General features: G+C 60.3%; 4 protein-coding genes across 5 annotated transcripts; 1 reads left to right on the top strand and 3 right to left on the bottom strand.

Annotated features, from left to right (window-relative positions):
* Positions 1–386: 386 nt before the first annotated feature.
* Positions 387–23,206, bottom strand: VCF1 (VCP nuclear cofactor family member 1). 2 transcript variants are annotated; one of them, XM_068209957.1, is made up of 5 exons: positions 23,201–23,206; positions 7,662–7,717; positions 5,970–6,066; positions 2,222–2,284; positions 387–722 (listed from the first exon to the last, which is right to left on the bottom strand). In XM_068209957.1, exons 2-5 carry the CDS (start codon positions 7,706–7,708, stop codon positions 483–485), a joined length of 447 nt encoding a protein of 148 aa, XP_068066058.1. In that variant the 5' UTR covers positions 7,709–7,717; positions 23,201–23,206; the 3' UTR covers positions 387–482. The 2 variants fall into 2 exon arrangements, with proteins under 2 accessions (XP_068066058.1, XP_068066059.1); XM_068209958.1 differs by lacking the exon at positions 2,222–2,284.
* On the top strand, positions 7,950–11,278 carry MTNAP1 (mitochondrial nucleoid associated protein 1). Its single transcript, XM_068209967.1, has 4 exons — positions 7,950–9,057; positions 9,349–9,456; positions 9,874–9,990; positions 10,451–11,278. Exons 1-4 carry the CDS (start codon positions 7,950–7,952, stop codon positions 10,477–10,479), a joined length of 1,362 nt encoding a protein of 453 aa, XP_068066068.1. The 3' UTR covers positions 10,480–11,278.
* CPSF4L (cleavage and polyadenylation specific factor 4 like) lies at positions 11,172–14,083 on the bottom strand. The gene is made up of 7 exons (XM_068209928.1): positions 13,774–14,083; positions 13,276–13,425; positions 12,920–13,015; positions 12,672–12,765; positions 12,339–12,381; positions 12,051–12,236; positions 11,172–11,694 (listed from the first exon to the last, which is right to left on the bottom strand). Exons 1-7 carry the CDS (start codon positions 13,874–13,876, stop codon positions 11,626–11,628), a joined length of 741 nt encoding a protein of 246 aa, XP_068066029.1. The 5' UTR covers positions 13,877–14,083; the 3' UTR covers positions 11,172–11,625.
* On the bottom strand, positions 16,304–23,407 carry CDC42EP4 (CDC42 effector protein 4). Its single transcript, XM_068209954.1, has 2 exons — positions 23,314–23,407; positions 16,304–18,198 (listed from the first exon to the last, which is right to left on the bottom strand). Exon 2 carries the CDS (start codon positions 18,094–18,096, stop codon positions 17,149–17,151), a length of 948 nt encoding a protein of 315 aa, XP_068066055.1. The 5' UTR covers positions 18,097–18,198; positions 23,314–23,407; the 3' UTR covers positions 16,304–17,148.

Here is a 23,407-nt window from a genome sequence, read left to right as displayed (position 1 = left end):
TGGGCTCACAGGCCTGCACTCGCTGCTCCTATTCTCACTAACTCTGAATGCTCAAAAAATTATGTTGCCAAATAATTTTTTAACTAGTTTATTGAAATTAAAAAAGACTTATAAAACTGAAGAGGAACGCTTAAGAGAACTTTACAGAAAGCAACAACTTGCTAACAAACAGATTAGGCAGTCGATTGGAATTGGACAGTTTGCAATCCTATAACACACATGTGGACTCCTCAGTCTCCTCTTGCCACGCAATTTAGAACCACCCCAAAAAGAATCCTATAAAAATTGCTTCAAAGCCCCTTTTGCATTGCAATAGTGCAGCAAACCACAAGTAAACAATCTCCTGTTAACCTGTTATTTCAAATATAGACTGAAAAGGCAACAGGCAATTTTGTGCAATTCCATTTTAACAAACTTTGAAGTTGAAATATCAAATCTACACAGTGCTGTCCCTTCACAGAAGGCAGGGAGCTGCTGGGTCATCATGTAGGGAGGCGTCCCCGGCTCTGTAGGCTGTGGAAGTGGGCTTCCTTCAGGATCTGGTTGATGTGGAAGTAAGGACCTTGGCTTAGTGCAGACTGCTCGTGGAAGGGCTGGGAGGAGACAGGGCTGGATCCTGCAATCCTGGGGTTGAGGCTGGACTCTGCTCTGTCGGGGCTGTTGATGCTGCTGCTGCTGCTACAGCTGCTGCTGCTGCTGCTCCCGCTGTCACTGCTGGAGGACTGGGACACACAGAGGGTGAACAGCGACATCAGACACTTCTTCCTCACCCCACAGAAGCAAGCCTTTAGGATAAATCCCTCCCTTCCACATTTCTAGCCCGATGGACTGAATAAATCCACCTTGGCACGGAGAGGTGGTTGTTGCCCACACCAGTGTCACAGAGCTGAAGGGACAAGCCTTCACCCGGGGTTCAGTGACCTCCAGGGTGTTGGATTTCAATCCTCCCCAGCTAAACCCCTCAGCTCTGCCCCCAACCCCACGTTTGCATTAGTGAAGTTTGCTGGGATGATCCAAGAATCGGAAAATAAAGAACATTCCCAGGAGCTGCAGTGTCAGTACAGGCAAGCAGGGTTGGCACTTCTGCTCTAGCAGAGGTTTGAGGGAAGCACCATGCAAAGCACTTTCCTACAAGGCAATCCTAAAGTGAGATCTGAAGCATCCAAAGCAAGAGGCCGTGAGAAACAAATGCACACAACACCCAGTTTAAGTCTTTGAACACCCCACCATCAAGTACTCCTCTCCCAATTAAGCACTCCATGGCAGTGTTAACTGGAAGTGTTCCATAGCAATTCCACACCAATTTACTTGACATGGCAGTGAAAGAGCAACAGGCACTGAGGAATTCCTCATGCAGGAAAAAGAACTCAGCATTTGACTGGGATAAGAGGCCAGGGCTCATTTGCCAACATTTAGGACAACCACATTTCACGGGAATGGCTGGAAGAGCATTTGCTATCATCATAAGGGATTCAAAGACATAAAACACCATTTTAAGGGCTGCTAAGGAAAGGTTCCATTAGTTCCAGTTTTAGTTTGTGTGATCTGCTGGTCAGGACCTGCAAATATCTGGGTGAGTCAATCAGCAAGTGGCTACTCTGCCACCCCATAAATGATTCATAAAAGCAGACAGAGTAAATGACAGCAGCTAAAAAAAAAAAATCTATATTTTTGTAAGGATTACGCCACAGAAGTCACAGCTTTGTGACCACATCAGAAGTGGACAAATTTCACGAAATCCTCAGGGATTTACCAGTCGGCACCACTTCCAGAAGGGCCTCACCTGGAGTAAATCAGGACTGGTGCAAACTGCACCCAGCAGTGTCTGCAGAGCCCAGGGAGGCACTGTGGATGTTTGGGTGGAACACAAGCCTCCCCTCCCCCGGCCCAGATCCACCATCGATCCTGACCACCCAACCCTGACAAATTCCTTTGTTTCGCTAAGCACCACAAATGCTTCAGCTCCGTGGGAGCACAGCAAGCCAAGCCAAGGGCCCCGGGCTGCGAGGAGAGAGAAACACACAGCGGGGTCATTGCCGAGGGAGCACAGATGGGACCACGGGAGCAACCAGCTCCTCCTCCCCCATCTAGAGAGGGAGAGAGCCCCGGCAGGACAGGGAGGAGCTGGGGCGGTGCTGGGCAGCGCAGCTGCTGTTGCAGAGCAGCACAAAGAGTCACACGCGATGCTGAGGGGTCACGGCAGCCTCGGAGAGAAACCCACCGCACAGGACACTTTGTTTCCTTTTAGTCTGCGCTCCTTAGTGAGCTTCGTTACAGCCACCTTCTGCAAATCAAGGTAAAAATCCAAATGAGAACCTGGCCCCGCTTGCTGCTCCCGTTTCACATCTCAACAAACGTTTTCCAGCTGTTAGTAGTGATTATTTTGTGCATCTCAAAGCTGGCAGTGTGTCCTGGGACGTGCTTCTGACACCTCAGGCTGGTGACAGATGGGGTTTGTCAGACCCTCTTTATTTCCAGTTCTCTAAGGCAAAGATTCACTAGCACTGGCACCCCTTCATCATTGCCCACATCACACGGAACACCTACCGTGTCCCCAGGCTGTGGTGCACATTCTGTAACGCATTTGGACTACAATCAGACAAGAAAAAAAATCCTTAAAGTCATCAAGTCAGCAAGACAGGCACCAGCAAAGCTTTACAGGGGCAAAGGAAAGTGATACTTTAGCTATCAAATGGCATCTTCAAGGTTTACTGGGCTCATTAACCCTTAACATCACACTTCAAGTTTTAAAACAAACAAATGTCCTGTTAAATGTGCAGATCTGGGACAATCCCTCACGACAGGAACTGGAGAAAGAGCCACTCAGCCCCTGCTGCTCTCAAGGTTTTCCAAGAGGAGTTTAACAAAGCCACCATCTGGTTTTAGTTAGAACTGAAGAGCAAACCTTCCCTGGATAGTGGGGACAAGAACTTTGATTTTAACTCTGCCAAGAACCCGGTGGTGTTTCAATCCTGGCTAGAACAAAGAGGAACTATGAGAAATTGGGGTTTGCAGAAGTTGTTCAGGAAGGAAAGAGTCAGCCAGAACACTCAGACTCTCTTCCTTCCCCGGAACAACAAGAGCAAAGGGTTTGCATTGGTGATTCCCCAGGCTGCAGAGCACAGCTGGGAACCTCAGCATTCCCGAGAGTGGGATCCCCTTGGAGGATCCACTACAACTTCTCCTGGCTTGATGTGGGGACAAGCAATGGATTTCTAACCAAATACTGGGCAAACAACACAGCTGAGCTCCTGGAAAAGGGAGGACAGGCCGAACAGGAAGCAAAATTCCGTGGCAAAGGCTGTGCCTCGCTAATGTTTAACCCTGGCTGCAGCTCCAGCCCCCTGGCTGTGCCTGTCCATGGACTGAGCCCAGGCCAGAGGTTTCTGTCACCCTCAGGGTGGCTGTGCCCTGCAAGTGGCTTCTCCAGGAGCACCAGGAATGGCACATCCTCACAGCAACTGGCCAAAAAGCAGCACTGATGGAGACTGAAGAGACTCTGTTCCCATCCTGTGAAAGTCAGAAGTCAGGGCTGCTGCCTGTCCTGGGTGAAAGGACAATCCAGAGGTGAGAAAACAGCAAATCCTTTGGAATTGGATGTGATTTGGACGAGCAGTGGGACTCAAAGTCAGAGACTGAGGGATAACATCACAGAACAGCCCAGGTTTGAACTGCCACTAAGGAAAAACCTCCCTTCACTTCAGTCTCCAGAGCAAAATATGCAAGACAAAAAAAATGGGAAGAGATCCTGGCAAAAACACTGCTTGATTGCCATCAAGTTTAAAACACTGCTCGATTGCCATCCTGAGGCCGTGCTCTCAAAGAGGCCTCGTTCTGCAAGAGGGAACAGTCAGTTTGAACCAAAACAGGCCGGAGGAATCAGGACTTTGGGTAATGTTTCACAAAAAGCAGGCGTGCGACGCCCGGCAATGAAAAGCGACTCTCACGTACTCTTGGAAGTCACAAATTGCTCCCACTCCCCCTTTCCCAGGCAATATCCCAAAACAAGTGGGGATTTTTAAGCAGCAAGAGGTGTCTTTGCACACAGTGAAGTATCAGGAAGCTAAATCCAAGCGTTGCAAACTGGCTGAGACTTTCCAAGCGGCACCAATCGGAAGCACTCGTGCACAATGAGCACAAGGATTTCTCCCTTTGGTACAGGAAGTCCTTAACCAAATGTTGGAATAATACAGATTTAATCTCGTGGCTTGAATTTCTGGGCATGCTCAGTTGAGGGATCCGACAAGAAAACAAGCCAAAAAAAAACCAAAAAGAAAAAGCCCCATTCATCAGGAGAAAACATTGGGAATTCTGTTCCCCGGGGAACGGGGCGTGCTGTTTGAGAAGCTGTGTCCACACTCCTCAGCAGTGAGAGCTCCTCCCTGCCTCACACCAGGGTTTAAAGTGTTAAAACCAGATTTTACCAGGCAAGTGCATGCAAGAAGCAGAGTCTCTGTTAGGCTGAGCAGTGACCTTGCCCTGGGTCAGCCATGCCCGTGCTGCTCCCTCGCAGGAAGCCAGGCCAGGGTTGATGCCACCCCTCCTGTGTGGCCACTGCCAGTCCTGCTTTTAGTGGCTCTGCCCAAACACCAGGTGTTTACACGACAAGCAAAGGTGCTTCTGCCACTCACCATCAGGGGGTTTTCCTGATATCCTTAATTTCATTACTCCTACTTCAATCCCTTGTTCCACACTAAATCCGTCCTCCTCCCGCCACAAAGCTGCTTTAGCCTTTAACTACTCTACACACACGGAGGGCTCTGACCTGTTGGACAAGTGATTCAGTGTCAGATGGCAGCAAACCAGGGCTGCTGCTCCCCAGCACACCCCAAAATGCAAAGTCTCCCTCCTGAGAACACAGCAGCACGGGGCAGTTTTCATCCCAGAGGATTCCTTCCTGATGGACAGCAGCTCTTAAAGCATTCCCAGCAGTGTCCTGTCACATCATCTACTTGTCCAGGTTAAGAGAGAGTCTCCCTCACAACAGGAATGTAGAAATATCCATCTGAAACCATTTCCAGATTATAAGAGAGCTCCAAGTTACACAGCAGCTAAATGTTTTCTGTGAAGCACAATTAACAGCTGAATAATTGAGTTAATTCCATAATAATTCATACTGTAATTGCTCATTGCAATCCGCCTTCCAAGTGAGGAGGCTCAAAAAAACCAAGGATATTTCCAAAACCCTCAAAAAATTAATTTCATTAACTTCAGAGAGGGAGCCTCTGCTCTGTACCCTCTTTTCCATGAATGTTTTACAACACAAGGACGTCGCTCACAGTGAATTTTCAGGTGATTCACCCAGGTGACATCTCAGAAAACCTGGCAGCAGTTGGGAAATCAGCAATTTTTAATTTTTTTTTTTTTTTTAAGAAATGAAATCTCAAATTGCATAGAGAGAACACCTGTCTGGTGAGGGGTAAGAAAACAAGAGAATTTATCTCACGTTCAGCAAAGAAATCATGGAAAATATGAGAAAAAAACAAGTTTTGAGTTTGTTTTAGCTGTGAACAAGTCTTGCTTAAACTGAGCAGCTCCATCAGAGCATTTTATTCCACAACAGATAAGGCCTGCCTGGAATGTGTTTTGTCTTTCTCCCACAGATAATCACCTCACTGTGGGGAAAGGCAAGGTTGATGGTCGGCAGGGTGAGCACAGGGACACATCCAGCCTCAGCAGCCCCTCAGCTCTGGGCACAGCTCAACCCACACAGCAGAATCAAAAAGCAGGAAATTATTTCCATGGGTGCTGTGAGGCAGGATTTGAAGTTTCTTCCCAGAAATATTCAGGCCAGGGATAAGCAGGCTCACTGGAAATGCTGATTTCCAAACTGATTTCAATCTCTGATGTCACCAAATCAAACCTCACGACCTCAAACACAAAGCTATGAAATAAAATGAAAAAAAAATGCACAGGATATTCCAACTGCTGTTGGAATGCAGCACGGGTTTGCCTGGGAAGGCTCTCACCTCAGTGTCCCACGAGTCCTGGAGGACACTGTTCCTGCTGCTTCGTTTGGTCTGGGGAACGTGGCCATCATCTTCATTGCCATTCCTCCTCCTCTTCCTGCAGGGGAAAAGAAACAATCAGCTCACTGATCCACCTTCTGCTTCGTCCTCTGAAGGCACCCAAAAAAGACAGGGACACCTGATAAGTTAATGCAGGATGCCTCCAGCCCCCCGAGGTGCTGGGGGCTCCCATATTCTGCTTTTAGCTGCAGCCTGAGGGCACAGAGAAAAGGATCTTGTTCCTCACAAGATGACTCCTGCCAGTATAAGGGACGTGGACTAAAACCATCCTTCTAAACAAACTCATTTAACAACTGCCCACCTTGCAGATGTAAAAATAATCCCTGGGCTCACAGTGACACCTGACAGGCTGGGGACAGCCCAGCCTATCTCCAATTATTCACTTGCTCACACCACCCCACAATGACTCTTTAGTGTCTCCACTCTGACAGTGTTTGGAGTCGAGTCACATCCCAAAACAATCATATTTCCCATGTGGAAATAAGGTTTTGCCAGGAAACACCTCGTGGAAAACAAACTCTTCCCTGCTTCTGATGTATTTGCCACCCTCTCGGGACACCTTGCACTGTCTGGCATGGTGGGTACAAGTTTTAACCTAATTTTTATCCAAATCTATGCAGGCATCGAGGCCAATCAGAGTTTGGAGGAGGATAATGGGGTGGGAGCAGTGCTCACGTTCCCAGATTCGAGGAGACCCAGGGAAGACCTCAAAGACCAGGCTGGACAGGACCTGGAACAGCCTGGCCCAGTGGGAGGTGTCCCTGCCCGTGGCAGGGGGTGGCACTGGATGAGACTGAAGGTCACTTCCAACCCAGCCCACTGTGTGATTCTGTGACACCAACACAGCAGCTGCTCCCCAGCAGCATCCCAGAATTCCTACACCAACATCAAACGATTCCTCCCCGCCCTACAAACACGACAAGTCAGCCAGGATCTCAGCAGCCTCCAAAAAAACACGGGATGGAGCTGTTTTGGTGTGCCTAAAATTAATCCGCGCTCGAATGAGTCAAAACAGACTGGAGGGAGGTATTTATAACTGGCTCCTTTCTGTGCAGCAGCCTCGACTGCCAGGGTTTGGCCCACGCCTACAGCCCGGAGCTGCCTCCCTGCTCCCCATCCCTGGGATGGCAGCACCGAACGCTGTCCATCTGTCCGGGAACACTGGGGAAGGGCTATCCCTCCCTTCCCCCCACCTCTGCCTCTGGATCCTTCCTTTCCTCAACACCTGCAGTGACCTCGACAGCTCGGACGGGGCTCGGGGCACCCCGGGCTGTGGAAGGTGTCCGTGCCCGCGGCACGGGTGGCACGGGACGGGCTTTAAGGACCCTTCCACCCCATTCCCTGACCGCGCCATCCCCCACCCGCTCCGCGATCCCCCCCACCCCTCCGAGAATCTCCCCCGAGCCCTCCGCATCCCCCACGTCCCTTCGCGCTGCGGAGCGCACGCAGCCTCCCCTCCCGACGCCTTTAACCGCGCTGAGCCCCATCCAACCCTCCCCGCGCCCGGGGGCCGCTCCCCCGTTCCCCAGCCTCCCCGCGCGGCGCCCCCGGGGCTGCTCCGAGCGGCCGAGCCCCCTCCCCTCAGCCCGGCCCCTCCTTCCCCCCCTCAGGCCGCGCTGCGCCCTCGCCCACCTCTGTCTCGCTCCCCGCTCGCTCGGCAGCGGCTGCCGGCAGCTCATGGCGGGCGGAGGGCCCGGAGGCGGCGGGGAGGCCGCGGTGAGGGGCGGAGGCCGCGGTGAGGGGCGGCAGCGCGGCCCTGCCCGGCCCCGACCGCCGCTTCCGCCGCCGCCGCCGCCTCGCCCCCGTGACGTCACGGCGTGCGCCCGCGCGGGGGCGGGGGCTGCGCCATTGTGACGTCACAGCGCGCGCCGCGCGGGCGGGCGGCGGCGTTGTGACGTCACCGGGGCGGTACGGGCGGTGATGGCGGCGGCGGGGCCGGAGCTGTGCCCGCACTGCCGGCGGCCCTTCAAGCGGCTCCGCGCGCACCTCCCGCACTGCAAGGCCGCGCCAGCAGCACCGGGAGCGAGCCCCGGCCCGGCGCCCGGCAGCGCCGCGCCGAGCCCAAGTCCCGGCAGTGGCCGAGCTTCAGGTGCCCGCCCGACCCCCGCCAGCGCACCGGGATCGAGCCCCCAGCCCTCCGCCGCCACCGGCAGCGGCCCGGCGCCGAGCCCAGCCCCGGGTCCCCGCCCGGCCCCCGGGAGCGGCCGAGGTGCGCGCCCCGCCGCCCCCGGGAGCGGCTCCCGCGCGGTGCGGGACGTGGCCCGGAGCCTGGACCTGCACCCCGAGGAGGTGGAGGATGTGCCCAAGAAGCTGCGGAAGGGGGTGAAGGTGGTGATCGAGAAGCACCGAGCCCGGGTGGTCAGGGAGAAGGAGCCGCGGAGCGGGGCAGGAGCGGCGGGGAGCCGCGGGGAAGGGACGGAGCCCGGCCCCGCTCCGCACCCGCAGCGCCGCAAAACTGCCCCGAAATCCAAGAGCAAGGAGACTCGGAGCCGGGGAGCCGTGGGGAACGGGACTGGGAGCTCCAAGGGAGAAGAAAGCAGTTTAAAGGCAGCAAAGACACTTCAAGAGCCCGCTGAGAGCAGAAACAGCCCCGGGGACCTCGTCCAGCGGGAGGGAAGAGGCAAATTCAGGGCAGGAGGGGAGCAGGTGCACCTGGAAGTTGGGGCGGGATCTGAACCCCCCGCGGGTGCTCTGCATCCCAGGATCCTCCATCTGTCACTGGCGGAGGCGCTCGGAGGTGGCGGCCAGGGGACACGCAGAAAGGAGCTCAGCCCGCAGGGGCCGGCCGGGGAGAGCGTGCCCGAGCCCCTGCCGAGCCTGGCGCTGCTCCACACGCCCAAAACCCAGCCCACCTACTCATGGCAGGCCCCTGGCTGCAGCGCCAGGGCCGGTGCCACTGGCTTGGAGTGGTTTCCAGACTTGTATCCTGATTGGGAAGGGCTGAGGATTTTTCCAGGGAAGCGTTTCCACGAGGATGTGAGGATTACGGCGGAGACACCCAAGGGGGGTTTGGCACGGGGGCAGCAAGGTAACGAAAATCTCCGTGCTGGGATGGCAGCTGGAATGGGAGAGGAGGGGTAAGGAATGCTGGGCTTGCCCAGGGAAGGATCCAGGAGAATCCAAGGAGGTTTAACTGCACCTCCTCCAGCCTGCAAAGTCAATGGGTGATGTGATTATGGAGTCTTGGGCTGATGCAGCCCAAACTTTGTGGGAGAGGCGATTCCCTCTCCTTTTCCAAGTCCAAATTCCTCATCCCATCCCAGCTCCCTGCTCCCCTGGCAGCACAGACCCCACGCCGTGACCGCCTGTCACCCTGCAGGTCCCCTCTCGGAGAGGCCCCTGATGGAGGTGAGGCTGGGCGAGCTGCACACCTGGATCAGCACCTGCAACTTCTCTCCCCAGGGGCTGCTGGCAGCAGTGCAGAGAGGTGAGAATTCCTGACTTTTGGGGCAGGTCCATCCCACCTCCCTGATTTACTTTGCTGGGCCAAGTAGCCAGCCTGGATCTTTACAAAGCACAAATCATGGAATGATAGAAGGGTCTGGGAGGGACCATAAAGATGATCCAGTGATCCATAAAGATGTCCCAGCTGGCTCCAAACTCCATCCAGCCTGGCCTTGGACACTGCCAGGTATCCAGGGGCAGCCACAGCTCCTCTGGGCAGCCTGTGCCAGGGCCTGCCCTCCCTTACAAGGAACAATTCCTTCCCATCCATCATCCCAACATCTCATCTATCCCTGGGATAAACAAATATCCCCAACATTTTAGCTCTGTAAAGTTGCAGGGAAGCAGTGAATTCCCAAGACCAGCCCATGATTTATCCCTTTCCTTTCTCTCCCAACAGCCTGGAGCAGTTATTGTGCCAAATACATCCACGTGAAGCAGGGGGGACCTGCTGGAATCTCCATGCTCCTGGCTGGGTACTGCCTGCTCAGCTATGCCTGGAACTATCAGCACCTCAGTAAGACTTGCTATTTCAGGAGTTCTTCCTTTTGCAGCAATTGGAAAGTCTGTTTAACATCCCTGTTAATTAAAGCTCTGGAGTAATTGAAATAATTAAATTATTTAAACACTCCCCATTTAAGACTTAATACCAGAGCTCAGAGAGCAGGATTCTCTAGGTGGACAGAGGAATTTGGTGAATAAAAGTGCTGATAGCAGTTGCTGACTCACAGCTTCTCCCTGGAGAAGGGCACCAGGATTGTTAGGAGCACTTTGAAAAGCCCACATAGGGCAGAGGGAGGAGATGTTCCAACAGGAGCTGCATTTCCTGACAGATGACAAGGGATCTGCTGCTGTTTGGGTGGTTCCCCCTGGCAGCACGCAAACACAGAAGCTGCAGTCAGGCTCCTCACCCCAGCTGGAGCCCCCAAACAGATACCTGTGCTGACACTGGAATGATTTTCTCCCTGTTCTTCCAGAGCGGCACCGCTGGCGAAAATACCACTGAAGGAGCTGGAGCAGCACCCAGGGAACAGCCACAGCTCTTGGGGAGGCAGCAGAGCACCCAGGACCAGCACCCCAGCAGGAATTCCCAGCAGCAGGGGCCTGGCTGGGGCTGGAGCTGAGAAGGAGCCCCTTTGCAGGTTGGCTTGTGTAGCAGAGAGGTGACAGGGACAGCCTGTGACCACCCCTCCTGGTCAGGCAGCTTTTAGTAGTGAAATGAGGAAGCATTAGAGGCACCCTGAGATCTGTGGGGGCAGGAGAGCTCCTGGAGGCTGCAGAGTCCCAGATCCCTTGTTTGGGACAGGGGACAGCACCTTGTCCCGACCTGTCATTAGAGATGATTTCACAATTCTGCTGTAGCTATGTGGACTTCAACCCCAAGAACCATTCCCTTTAAATTCAGAGCTCTGCCTGGCCCAACCCAGTTTGTACTCACCCCCTGTACTGGTGGGACTGGCCAGGACCTGTGTGAAGGCACTGGGGCAAGCAGCTCAGACCACAGCACCCTAATTCTGGGGAAGAAAAATCCGTGGGATGAGCTGTTGTGCCCAAAGGGCAAACCCGTGCCTGCAGCAGGCAAACCAGGACAGCCAAGAGTGCTAGTTGGAGCCTGCCATTCCCAGACATGTCTGGGAAAGGGTTGCTCACGTTGCAGGCATGAAGGAAAAAAAAAAAAAAAAAAAAAAAAGCCAAGAATTAAAAGTCTGAGCTCTTTATTCTGCAGGGTGCAGTAGTACTGTGACAGAGGTGTTGCACCAAAAACTCTCTCACCAGCAATAAAAACCTGTGTGGATTTTCCTTTCCTGCTAGGGTTGTGATCTGAAACGTGCTTTGTGCCCCCTCCCCAAGGGATGAGCACGTCCTCACCCCTGTGCCCAGGATGCTGGCACCAGCCAGTCCTGCACCCCTTCAAACCTTGGGAATGCTGCTGCTGCCCCGGCCTGCCCGCAGCCAGCAGTGCCAGGGGGAGCAGCCAGCTGTGGCAAGTCCTGATTTTCATTGCATGAAGTGATTTCTGTGCTGCCTGTGCCAGCTGTGAGTTGGTGCTGGGCAGACCCTGCTGGCTTTCCTAGCCCAGGGGCCGCCCTGGTGCCGTGTCCGTGGTGTCCCGTGGTGTCCTCCTCCCCTGAGCCGTGTGGCAGCACTGGAGTCACTTTCCCAGCAGCATTTCCAGTGGAGTCCTCCCTCTCTGGCTGGCACAGGGACTGGCTGATCCGCTCTGGGGGCACAGGGAATGGGTTTGTGCTGGATCAGCGCCTGCCGCGTCCCCACACCTTCGTTTTGACCCCGTTTCCAAAGGAGTGGGATCACGGAAACAGCACCCCAACTACACCAAACATCTGAGCCAGAAGGATTTGTTGTTCCCAGGGTTCTCACCACTGAAATCCCTTCCCCTGCTGGTTCCCACCCCAGCTCCAAGGGGACAGGGCCAAATACCACAAGGAAAAGACATTTCCAGTCAAAGAGGCTGTTTTGGGAGCACTCTGAGAATCCCCACAGCGCCTGCTGCCCCTCATCCTCCCTCCAAGGGTGAGACCCTTGCTCCCAGCCCTCTCACTCCCCAAAATCTCTCACCTTGGAGCGGGTGCCTCCTTCCAGCGGGCTCTGTGGGCTCGGAGGGCAGCCACTGGTGTCCCACAGATGAGCTGCCAGGTGCTGGGTGCCACGTGGAGGTGGCTCCTTGGGTGGCACGTGCTCACCTCCCCTCTCCTCTGCAGCAGCCAGATCCCGCTGTACCAGCCCCCATGGACATCCAGCTTCCTGGGGGAAAGGGGGCAGGGGGGGCAGTTGGCAGCTGCTGCCCCACAGGAGCTGGGGGCAGCTGGGGCATCACCCCCGTGGGCACAGGGACAACAGCTTCACCTTCGATCGGTCTGTGCTGCTCGTCATCAGCCCGGCCTTGAGGCTGGAGGGGACACAGAGGACAGGCAGTTACTCCCTGGGGTGTCCCCAGACCCCTCTGAGCCCCCCACAGCCCCTCGGGGATGTCCTGGAGCTGGTACAGGCACCCCTGTGGGGACCAGGGCTGCCCCCTGCCCACCCACCGCTGTCCCTACTGCCAGCAGCACAGCTTGGGCGTGGGGTTTGGTTAATTCAGACCCTTTGTGCCCTTGTCCCTGACCCTGCAAGGGCCACAGCCACCTCAGAGAGGGGATTCCCCTCCCCACTCACATTCCAAGCCCCCCCAGTACGTACTGCACGAACTTGCACTTGGGTCCCTCCGGGCAGAAGCCCACCAGGTAGTTGGCACACATCACCCTCCTCGTGTGCTTGTACTTGCACAGGGGACCTGCCAGGCAGAGGGGACACTCACAGGGACACGCCATCACCCCGGCACGGTGGGAGCTCTGCTCTCCCTGCAGCCCCGAGCCCAGATCCGCACCGGGCCGTGGGCACCAGCCCCATCCCCGCTGGGCACCCCCTGCCCGCCCAGCCCCGCTCACCGTGCCTGCAGAAGCCACGGTCGTACCAGGGACAGCACACGGTGCTGGCGGTGGCACCGACGTGCAGGAAGGGACTGTCCTTGTTGCTGCACTCACCTGCGGGAGCAAGGCGTGGGACATTCGGGACAGTGCTCACTCGCAGCGGGAATCGCTCAAGGATGGGCTAGATGAAGGGAATTGGGGTGCCCTGGGAACAGCCAGGCTTGCCTGGGGGTGGGGACAGTGACCCTGCCTGCGTGACAGTGGCACTTCTTCCCGCAGTCAGGAGGTGGCATCAGCCGCTCGCTCGAGGCCAGCCCCGAGGGATGAGAGAGGGGTGGGATGAGGCTCCCTGGGACGCCCAGCCCCGCACCTACCGAACTTGGAGTAGAAATAGCACTCGGGCATCCTGGTGGCATCGCAGTCGTGCAGGAAGTCGCAGCCCTCGCCCCTCCTGCAGAGCCCTCGCAGCCAATGCTTGCACACCGCGGGCTTGGCCCCGCCGTGCCGGGGGTGGCCCTGCACACCTGGGACAGCCCTGTCACTGCCAACCTGTCCCACTGCCCCAGCCCTGCCTCACCCACAGCCCCGGCGGTGGCCCTGCACACCTGGGACAGCCCTGTCACTGCCAGCCTGTCCCACTGCCCCAGCCCCGGGGTGGGGAGGGTTTCACCTTCGACCCCCAGTCCTGGGACTTCAGGGACACTGGGGACCCGGGCAGCTCCCCAACAGCTTTGCCAGCTGCATTCGTGAGGGAGCAATGCCCGGAGCCAGGACAAAAACCACCCAGGTGTTGCAGGAGGGCAGCGAGAAGCCCAAAAGCTCCTTCAGCTCTGCCACCCTCCAAAAATGCCACAGCCCTGTCCCCAACTTACTGTCCATCCCCGGGAAGGGCAGGGGCTGAGCTCCAAGCCCCTCCACATCAGCCTCTGAGTCAAACCTGATCTTCTCCACGCCAGCTACCAGCTCCTGCATCATCCCTGCTGTGGGAAGAGCCTGCTTCAGCCCGGCAGGGGAAGGGGAAGAGGCAAGGGAAGAGGCAGGGGCGCTCCCCAAGGAAAACACAGCCCTCCAAAGGGAGCACCACACTCTGGAGGCCCCTGCAGCCACCCTGGGCCCCAGCAGAACCCTCCTCTTCCTCCTCCTCCTCCCCAGGCAGAGCAGAACCAGCCCAAGCAGCCCTGGAGTGCTGCATTTAGAGGGGGGAGTTGCCCACATCTGATCCCAATTTGCAGCCCTGATTGCCTGGTGCCGCAGCTGGGGAGCTCAGCCCCAGGCCCCAGCCAGCCCCTCTCAGCCTCCCCGCTCCCACATCTGATTCTCCTCCAGAAAACACGGCTGGGGCTGGCTGGGAGCTGGGTTAACCCCTCATTGGAGGCCTTAAATGGAGACAAATACGGCCAGAGTGCTGGGATGAGCATTCCAATAGCACGGGGTGGATGTTGGGTGTGTTTTGGGGTGCTCTGGGCACAGCAGCACCAGCCCCAGGCCTGCTCTCCAGCACCTGGCAAGACAGACCCACATCCCTGGGCTCCTGAAAGGGGTCACACCTTGCATCCCAACAAATCACGGAATGGTTTCTTGTGAAATAGTCTTTCCAGCCCTTCTTGTTCCATGCACAGGCAGGGACACTTCCACCGGGCTGCCCAGAAGCCCCTTCCATGCCTGCTTTGGGGCTTTCATGGGTGCCAGGCTCCAGTGGCACATTCTGGGCATGACCAGGGCTCCATGGGTTTCGTGGAGCCCACCTGGAGCAGAGCCCCTGGATTTATCCCAACGCTCCATCCCTGCTCCATCCCGCGGCCACGCTCAGCGCCCGCGGCGCCCGGGGCTGACACGGCCCATGGAGCCCTGCTCCCATTCTGTCACTCGGCATCAAAGCACTGGACCAGCACTGCCCCAGCGCTGCCCGTGGGTGCTGCAGGGTGCTGGGCACCCACCGCCCACCCGGCAGCCGTGTGGGACAGCCCAGGTGCCACTCTGGGGGTGTGACAGATGTCACCGTGCCCACCGAGGGGCTTGGGGAGGCTGGGGGTGCCGCCTCCCTCCCTGCTCCCGGCGCTGGCCGGACACTGGCGGTGCTGGTGTCACTTCCCACTAGCCCAGGACACGTGGCACTGTCCCTGTGCCCGCTCCCTCCCGGTGCTGCAGGCTGCCCCTGTCCCGTGGAGCGGGGCCGTGTCCCGGCTGTGCTCCGCAGCCCCGCTCGCACTTTCTGCCCCATCAGCTCGAGGCACCGCAGCGCTGCCGAGCCCGAGCCTGGAGCCGACAGGCGTCACAAAGATCAGGGCGGCCAAGTGACAGTGGCAGGAGGCCCGTGAAGTGTCAGCCCAGGGCTTCTCCCCACCCCACAGCCCCGGGGAGAAAAGCGGGCAAAGCCCAGGGACCAAAGCTCACTGCTTTGTCCCAGAGCATCCCTAAGGGACAAGAGGAGCCAGCTGTCCCCCAGCAGCCTGGTGACCTCCCAGGTGACAGTGACCAGGATCATTGGCTCAGGGGATGGGACATGGGACCCTGGCACAGGGCAGGGGGGCACGGTGACCAGAGCAGAGGCAGCCTGGTGAGCTCAGAGCCTCCAGCTGCAGCTGCTGTTGTTCTCCCTGTCCCAGACAATGGCCCAATGTCCCCTGCCCAGGGTGACAGGACAGGACCCCATTGTGTCCCCACTGTGGCACAGCATTTGCCCGCTCCCCTGGCTTCTCCAGGGAGATCCATTTGGGTGTACAGGGGCATCCAGCCCCCCCCAGGGCTGGGAGATGTTTGGGGGGATAAATCATTCCCTCTCTCCAGTGAGGAGGCCGGTGCTCCGGGCAAGGCTGTGGGGCCATTCCTGGCACTTTGCCCCATCTTAGCCCAGCTCCATCCCAGGGGCTGGAGCAGGAAGTCACTCCCAGCACTGGCAGACCCCATTTCCCCAGTGGCTGAGCTGTGGGAAGCTGGCTGTGGGATCAGAATGACTGCTCTGATGCTCTGCCGGGATCATCCAGGGCCACAGCAGCCCCACAGGGCCGGGAACCCCCCGGGCACCCCTTGGCCCCCAGCCTGTGGGAGCAGGGACAGCCAGTCCTGCCCCCCCAGCACCGTCCCCTCCTCCCAGGCTGGAGGGAACAGGGCTGGGGGAGGAGAGGGCAGCGTTGGCAGAGCCAGCCCTTGGCAGAAGCCGCCTGGCCCGAGGGTCCCAGCCCCGAGCCAGATCCGGCCAGCAGGAGCTCTCCGCTTCCTCAGGCAACGGGCAGAGAGAGCTCGGCCACGGCAGGTGCCCCCACTGTGGCCAGGAGCACAGCCAGGGACGGGCAGCGGGGGTGGGGGCAGCAGGACAGGGCTGGTGGCAGCACAGGGACACTGGTCCTGCTTGGGCAGCAGGTCCCCGCCGCATGTCACCCCTCAGGAACTCAGGCCACTGCGGTCACTACCATTTCCTTTTATTCCTTGTATTTGTACATAGACGGTATAAAACCTCCTGTTCCAGCCACCTGCTCCCGGCACTGCCCGGCCCCACCGGGACACCGGGATTCCCCGGCTCCGGCAGATTCCAGGAGCTCCTCCCACAGGGGACAGACAGACCCACAGTTCCATCAGCATCCCTGGAGCTGGCTGGGAGCATGCCTGTGACCCCCAGGCTGGTTGGAGAGTAAGCATGTGGGATGGAACCATCCATCCATCCATCCATCCATCCATCCATCCATCCATCCATCCGAGGGATGGGGAGCGAGCACCTGCCACGGCACTGGGAGGCTCTTGATCTGCAGAAAGTCCCCAGGAAACCCAGGAAGCTGGAGCTGCCCATAGTCCCAGGCCACCTGTGAGCTTCAGAGCCAAGTTCTTCCTCATGGGAAATCTTCCCTCAGTTAAAACCAAAAGAGAGTAGAGAAAGGTAAGTACAAATCAGAAAACAGTAAAAACTGTACGGCGGAAAAAATATATATATTACTAAAAGGGCTAAAACTCCAAAGGCTCATCTTGTTGGATCCTAAATCGCTTTACATGAGCAGGGGGGCAGGAGAAAGGAGCTAATATCCAAAGTCCAACAGAAAGAACCGAAATCGAGTCTGCTTCCCCCTCCCAGGAACTGCTGGAGCTGGCTGGGGCCTGTCAGGAACAGCCCTGGCCCCGGGAGCAGAGCGCTGTCCTGCTGCAGCACTGAGAGGGAACGAGGCAGGAGTTGAGTCTTCCCCAGTGCCACCAGTTGGGGTGTTCAGCCCTGTGTCCAGGCAAGCGCAGTGAGAACCAGACCTCGGCTCGACCCTCCTTTATACCCGGATCTCGTCGTCATCTTCGTCGGCGAACGAGAACTCCTTGTCGGGGCGTTTCAGGGGCCCCCCCCGCTGGCTTGGTGGCCTGGGGACGGGGCTGCGCTCCTCGGGCCCCGAGGTGCAGCTGGACACCGGACTGCTGTCCCTGGGGCTGCGGCCACTGACACCATGGGTCGGGCTCTGGCTCGGCAGGGCTGCCCCGGCCACCAGCGGGGAGCCAGGCGGGGCAGGCTCCCCTTCCTCCTCCTCCTCCTCCTCGCGGCTCTCCTCTGCCTCGGGATCTTCGTCCTGCTCCCACTGATCCTTATCCATGATGCTCAGCACGTCCCCGAGCATGGAGGGCCCCAGGTCGATGTGGAAGGACATGATGGACTCGGCATGCTTCAAGCCCGCGCCGCCCTTGGCCACCACCACGGGCAGGTCTGTGATGTCCCCGAAGTCGCGCTCGTCCAAGCCGGGGCTCAGCGGCCCCGCGGCCGCCCCGTTCGGGCGCTGCTGCTCTTCGGGGCTCATCTCCTCGGGCAGCTTCTTCACGGGGCTGGAGGAGAGGCTCTTGGGCAGCTGCCCCGCGCTCCTGTCCACGTCCTTCTCGTTGAGCTGGGGCAGGGACACGGCGTTCTTGACGAAGAGCGCCGAGTCCCGCAGCGAGCCCAGCATGTCCCGCCGGTCCCCGCGTGTCACCGACTGCGAGCGCTTGCTGCTGCGGAAGCGGCGGGACAGCAGGCTGGGCTTGGAGGCGCCCGGCTCCTCTCCCACCTCCGGCACCGGCTCCCCGGCCTTGCTGGTGAGGAAGGAGGTGTCCCCGAAGGCGTCCCCGGCGCGCCCCACGTGCATGGTGTGGCGGAAGTCCCCCAGGGGCGCGCTGATCATCTCGGCCGTCAGGTCGGCCCGTGAGCGGCGCTTGGAGTGCGCCGAGTTGGACACGAGCTGCTTGAGGATCGGCATGGTGGCACCCAGGGGAGGCTGTGCCACGCTGGGTCCCGTGTCTGGTGCTCGCAGATGGGGCTCCGCAGCCGGGATCCCGCCGGCGTCACGGATGGGTCACTCCTAGGGGAGAGGAGGGAGGGACACGGTCAGGCTTTGAGGATGTGGGTGGGGCACCAGATTTCATCCCACCAAGCTGCAAAATGTGACCCTGTGCCCACCAGCCTGCTTGGCTCTCCAAGCGATTGGCTCCATGTAGGGCATCATTCCACACGGGACACATCCTCAGACCCCTCTGAGCTCCCCACACCCCCAGATGCATTCCCGGAGCAGAGAGACCCTCAGGAGAAAGACTTGGGCACAGAAATCCCTCAGGATGATCCCTGACTCTGTGCCCCCCATGAATGGGCACCACAAGAGATGCAGGGCACCACAAGCAAGCTCTGCTCCTCCTCGTGCAGCCCCAGCCCTCCCGAGCGGGGCATGGCAGCTCCAGCCTCTGCGAGCAGCACGCTGAGAAGATGCCTGGGATTTTTTTTTTCTAATTGGAAGAAAGCAGGGAGGAGCAGACGCCAGGAGGAATTGGAAACAGACGGCAGGAAGTGTGTGAGGAGGGCGTAGAGCCCCCGGGAGGCACCGCCAGCCGAGCAGGGGGACGGGGGACCAGGATGGGGACCCCTTCGTGCTTGGCAGGATGGGCACGTGGGGACACTGCTTTGCTGCTGCCGTGGAGCCCCCCAAAACCCTCCGTGCTGCCCCTCGGAGCTGAGGCCATGTGTGACCGTCCCCACCCTCCCCAGACGTCTCATCGTCACCGCTGTGACTCAGAGGTGACAGAAATGACGAGGGCTCCGTCCGACCACAATGGCAACGGGCACGTTACTCCGTCCCTGGGCCACCTCGGGGCCACCAGCCGACCCGTCCGACCCAGCGCCCGTAGCCACGCAGGACGGGACAAGGACAGCGACCGTGTCGCCGCATCCCGTGGCGCCAGGCAGCCCCAGGTGGTCCCGGGAGAGGCAGCCGGGGAGGAAGGGCTCGTGGCCGCCCTCTTCCTCCCTCCGGGCACCGCCGGCGACACCGCGCCCCGTGACACGCACGGGGAAGGGACGGACGTGTGTCCTCGGAGCGAGCCGTGCGGCGGGGGCCACGTCCCCGCCGGTGCCCGCCCGGCCCCGGGGTGCCGCTGGAAGCCAGCCCGGCCCCACAGCCCACGGGCGGCGATGGCCCCCGGCACCGCCCGGTCCTGCCCGGCTGGACAGCACCAGGAGCCACAGCACCCACCCCACAGCTGCCAGCAGGGCCAGGGGAAGCCTCCACGCCCCTTCCCTCCCCACACCCACGCTGTGACACCGCGCTGGCCCCCAGAGGAGCAGCAGGACCGCAGGCAGGCTGTGTCCGGGCAGGACGGACTCTGGCCCCACGCTGGGGCAAAGTCCCGTTGCCCAACCCTCCCGTGCATGGCTCCCGGACGGGCACGGCCAGGCCAGCAGCGCCCCATGGCACGGCGCTGGTGGCACATGGCCACGCTCCCTGTCCAGCATGCCACCAGCCCAGGGAGGCACAGTCTGAGCCCCCAGGGCCACCCGGGGGTGTGATGGCACACGGGGGACCAGCAGGGGAGCCCCCAATTCATCCCCAGCAGCAGGGAGAAGCCACCCAGGAGCCACACCCCGTTCCCTGCACCTCAAACCAGGAGCTGGGGGAATTCCTTCCCCCCTCAGCGCATCCCAACACAGAGGAGCAGCTCGCTGGGCCCCGCTCCCTCTCTGGGATCTCCCGCACGCCCGACCGGGCGCGTGTGCATGGCACGAACGCTTTCCCCTTCCAACGTCTCCTTCCAGGCCAGCATTCCTCCAGCCTCTGGTTTTCCATAAAACAAACACTCCCGGCGAGCTCCCCAGCTGGGCCAGGCAACCGTGCTGCTGATTTAGGCCATCTGGGGACTGTCCCTCCCTTGTATTTAGATTTCGGGGCCAAGTTCAGCATTTGTGAGATACTTTGCAAGCCGCGGCAAAGGGGCCACCGGGAGGTTGGAGCGGTCCCAGGCGGGCCAGCAGTGCTCCATCACCATCACAGCCTCCACAGCAGCACCGTGTCCCCCTCCCCTAAATGCTCCAGCCCACGGAGCCTCTTCACAGCGGCCAAAATCTCCCCCCATCCCTCGATGTTTCGCTTGCAGCTCGCCCCGTGAGGCGATGGCAGCACAGATGGACACTGCTGCCCACACAGCCCGGCCCGGGGAGCTGGACACAGAGCCCTTGTCTCTTCCTCTCACTCGGGGAGAGCAGATCCTGTGACATTCCCGCTGCCGGCGCTTTCACAAAGGAAACCAGGCCAGGGAGGCATCGCCGGCGCTGCCTTTCCAGCCACCTACCAGGGGAAGCTGCTGGTAACCCGAGAGACTTCGCAGGCACCTGGCAGCGCTGCCCATCCCGGGGCAGCGAGCCCAGAGCAGAGCCAAGCCCCAGCAGGGCTTTGGGGCAAGGGGAGGGGACAGGACCTGCACACACGGGTCGAGGACAAGAGGGATAACTTGTGCTGACAGCCCTGTGCTGCTTGCCACCTGCCCTCTGAGCCCTGCGGGATCACGGGCTCTGAGGAGGGAGAACCTGAGGTGCCCAGGGACACAACTGTCCCTGTAAATGAATGTCTGCTTGGAGGACAGTGCAGGCACAGAACTGGGACAGCCCTGGCCAGGCCCACACGCCCTGATGGTGCAGGCTTCCCACGAGACCCCCCCTCCATCCTCTCCATCTCATCCCGCTCAGCATCAGTCACCCGTGGGGACCAGAGTGAAAGTGGCTCAGAGAAGGAGGCCAGTGAATGAGTGCACACAGGAGAAACGCCGAGTCCAGCCACATTCCCATGCATCCTGCCCCCAGCTCTTCCCACTCACAGGCTGGGAAAGCCAAACCGGGAAAGCATCCTGGCCGGCCCAGCCGGCTCCAAACGAGCTCCCCGGCTTCCCCATGCAGAGCCCCCAGGCAGCACCCCGAGATCAGAGGATGCTCTCCCCGCCCTGCCGGGTGCTGGGGCAGGGGCTGTGCTGGACCGGTCGGGTCCCCCACACTGCCCAGGGCCAGGGAGAACCCACACACGGGACAGGGAGGCCACCCCGCCTGCTCAACCCCACTTTGGGGTGCGCTGCCCCTCGGGGATCCTTTGATCCTTTGATGTTGGAGCCTGGCAGACAGCAGCCGGAGACAGGGCACGGATCACACCCTGCCACCGCCAGCCCAGGAGGGGACCCAGCCGCTGTCACACCCTCGGTCGGGCTGCCCAGCGACTCTTCCCAGGGCCTGGGGGCAGGCAGTCCTGTCAGTGCGGGCAGCCCCGGCGCCCGGTGACCGCCCCCACCCCCGCGCGGTGACAGGTCTGGTCCTGTCCCTGGCATCGGGACGCCGCTGCAGCGCAACCCTGGGATGCACCGAGAGGCCTCTGGAAGTGGAAATCCACTGCCAGCGAGCTCCAGAGCCGGGGATGGAGAGACGGCACAGGGGGAGGGAGGAGAAGCTTGGCTCCCACCAGGGCTCTCGGCACACGGATCAGCACCAGGCTGGGAACTCACCGCCAGTGCCAAAAGCGGAGAAGCGCTCCCGGAGGGACTGCCAAGAGCCAGGAGGTAGCCAGAGTTCAGCAAGGAACCGCTGGCAGGACATGCCAGAACACGCACAGGGCCATAAATCCTCCAGCTCCGGGGCCATGAACCAGCCCGCGGCTCTGCAGGGCCAGGAGGGGAGTTTTCCGGGGGGAAAGGTTATCTCCTCGCTGGCCCTGGCGCTGTCTTCTCGCAGCAGGGGCTGGCCGGGCTTCCACAGGATACCGGGGCTGACCAGACCTCCCGACCTGCGCCGGGCTCTGGATTCCTGCGGTTTCGCTGGGGTGGACGGGAAGTTAGCAGGCAGACTTCCCACAGCGCGGCCACGGCTCCCTACCTGCCGGGGGCCCGGAGCCCGCCCCGGCCGGCTCGGGGGGCCCTCGGCGGCTGTTTGTGCTCAGGACAAAACCCAGCGAACAAAGGGAGCGACCGGCACGGTCAGCACAACGCCGGCGGCAGCGGGGCTGGCGCTGGGGGCCGGGGAGGGAGCCCCGCGGCCGCTAAGCACGGGCACGGAGCCGGGAGGCTGCCCCGGGGATCGGGGTTCAGGCTCGTCCTGCACCCCCAGACCCAAACACACTGAGCCTCCTCGGTGCTAAACCTCAGCTGGAGTCGCTCCACGGTTTCCGAGGGAGCTGCGTCCAAAACAGATTTGTTTACTGCGTGCCCGGCAGGGGAACGAGCCCTGTCCTGGCTGCAGAGATCGCACGCTGTGCCTCAGTTTCCCCCTAGAGCCCATTAACGATCCCTTTAGAATAGCTCTCCTGCTCTATAGATCCCAACTCCCTTTGGAACAGCCTTCCTGATCCATAGATTCGGCGCTTGGAAACATCTATACTTCACACTGCTGCTGCCGCCGGGGTCAAACCGGGGCGGCGTGGGACGAGTCCAGCGCCCCGCGAGTGCTCGCTGCCCACGGACCCGCGGTTCTACGGACACCGGAGCGGGTCCGGGAGCCAGCCCGGTGCCCAGGGCTGGCAGAGCCGGGCAGTCCCTCTCTCCGGGCACTCGTGGCGGCGATGTGTGCCGCCCAGGGACGGGCAGCAGGGCGGAGGGCAGGCTGCGGTGAGCCGGGACCCCTGTCCGGGGCCACCGGGGAATGAGCGGGACGGGGATTTCGGGCGGCTCTGACTCAGCACCCGCCGGCGCCCAGCCCCGGCCAGCCCCGGGGTGCCGCTGGACCCGCTCCAGCGCGGCGAAGATCCACCTTCCCGAGACGGGCCGCGGGCAGCCACCGCCCCGGCCGCGACCACCGCCAGCTCCGGCCACCGCCACCCCCGCGCGGGGCTCGGCGGAGCGAACGGGCGCCGATCGCCGGTGGGGCGGGGTGGGGTGAGCCGGGCCGGTGCCCCGCGCTGGGCAAATAGCGCTCCGCATCCTGTTAACCCCTTCGCCCACCCGCGCCGCGCACCGGCCCCGCGGCCCGGCGGGGAATGAGGCCGGGGGTCCCGGCCGCCCCTCTGCCCGGTACCGGAGCGCGGCAGCGCCGGGGACCCCGCCCGCCCGCCGGACAATAGCCGAGCTGAGCGCGGCGGGCTCCCCACACGCCGGGACGAGCCGGGCCGGACCTGGCGAAGCGGGGCCGAGTCTCGCAGGGCCGCCGCGACCCCCGGAGCCCCCGGCGTCCCCCCCCGTACCTGCTCGCCCGGGCCCCGCCGCCGCCGCCACCGGTCCATGGCCGCGCCGCGCCGGAACGGAGCGCCCCCGCCCCCCCCGGCGATGACATCATCG

This window comes from Anomalospiza imberbis, chromosome 19 (assembly GCF_031753505.1).
Source record: "Anomalospiza imberbis isolate Cuckoo-Finch-1a 21T00152 chromosome 19, ASM3175350v1, whole genome shotgun sequence".
Lineage (NCBI taxonomy): Eukaryota > Metazoa > Chordata > Aves > Passeriformes > Viduidae > Anomalospiza > Anomalospiza imberbis.
This window is presented reverse-complemented; position numbering and strand designations above follow the sequence as displayed.

Coding starts and splice junctions, on each gene's coding strand:
- CPSF4L (XM_068209928.1), bottom strand. CDS start 13,876: ATGATGCAGGAGCTGGTAGCTGGCGTGGAGAAGATCAGGTTTGACTCA. Junction 13,016..13,275: donor CTATTTCTACTCCAAGTTCG/GTAGGTGCGGGG, acceptor TTGCTCCCGCAG/GTGAGTGCAGCAACAAGGAC. Junction 12,766..12,919: donor CCGTGGCTTCTGCAGGCACG/GTGAGCGGGGCT, acceptor TCTGCCTGGCAG/GTCCCCTGTGCAAGTACAAG.
- CDC42EP4 (XM_068209954.1), bottom strand. CDS start 18,096: ATGCCGATCCTCAAGCAGCTCGTGTCCAACTCGGCGCACTCCAAGCGC.
- VCF1 (XM_068209957.1), bottom strand. CDS start 7,708: ATGAGCTGCCGGCAGCCGCTGCCGAGCGAGCGGGGAGCGAGACAGAG. Junction 6,067..7,661: donor GAGCGGGGAGCGAGACAGAG/GTGGGCGAGGGC, acceptor TTTCCCCTGCAG/GAAGAGGAGGAGGAATGGCA. Junction 723..2,221: donor GAAACAAAGTGTCCTGTGCG/GTGGGTTTCTCT, acceptor TGTGTGTCCCAG/TCCTCCAGCAGTGACAGCGG.
- MTNAP1 (XM_068209967.1), top strand. CDS start 7,950: ATGGCGGCGGCGGGGCCGGAGCTGTGCCCGCACTGCCGGCGGCCCTTC. Junction 9,058..9,348: donor TTTGGCACGGGGGCAGCAAG/GTAACGAAAATC, acceptor GTCACCCTGCAG/GTCCCCTCTCGGAGAGGCCC. Junction 9,457..9,873: donor GCTGGCAGCAGTGCAGAGAG/GTGAGAATTCCT, acceptor CTCTCCCAACAG/CCTGGAGCAGTTATTGTGCC.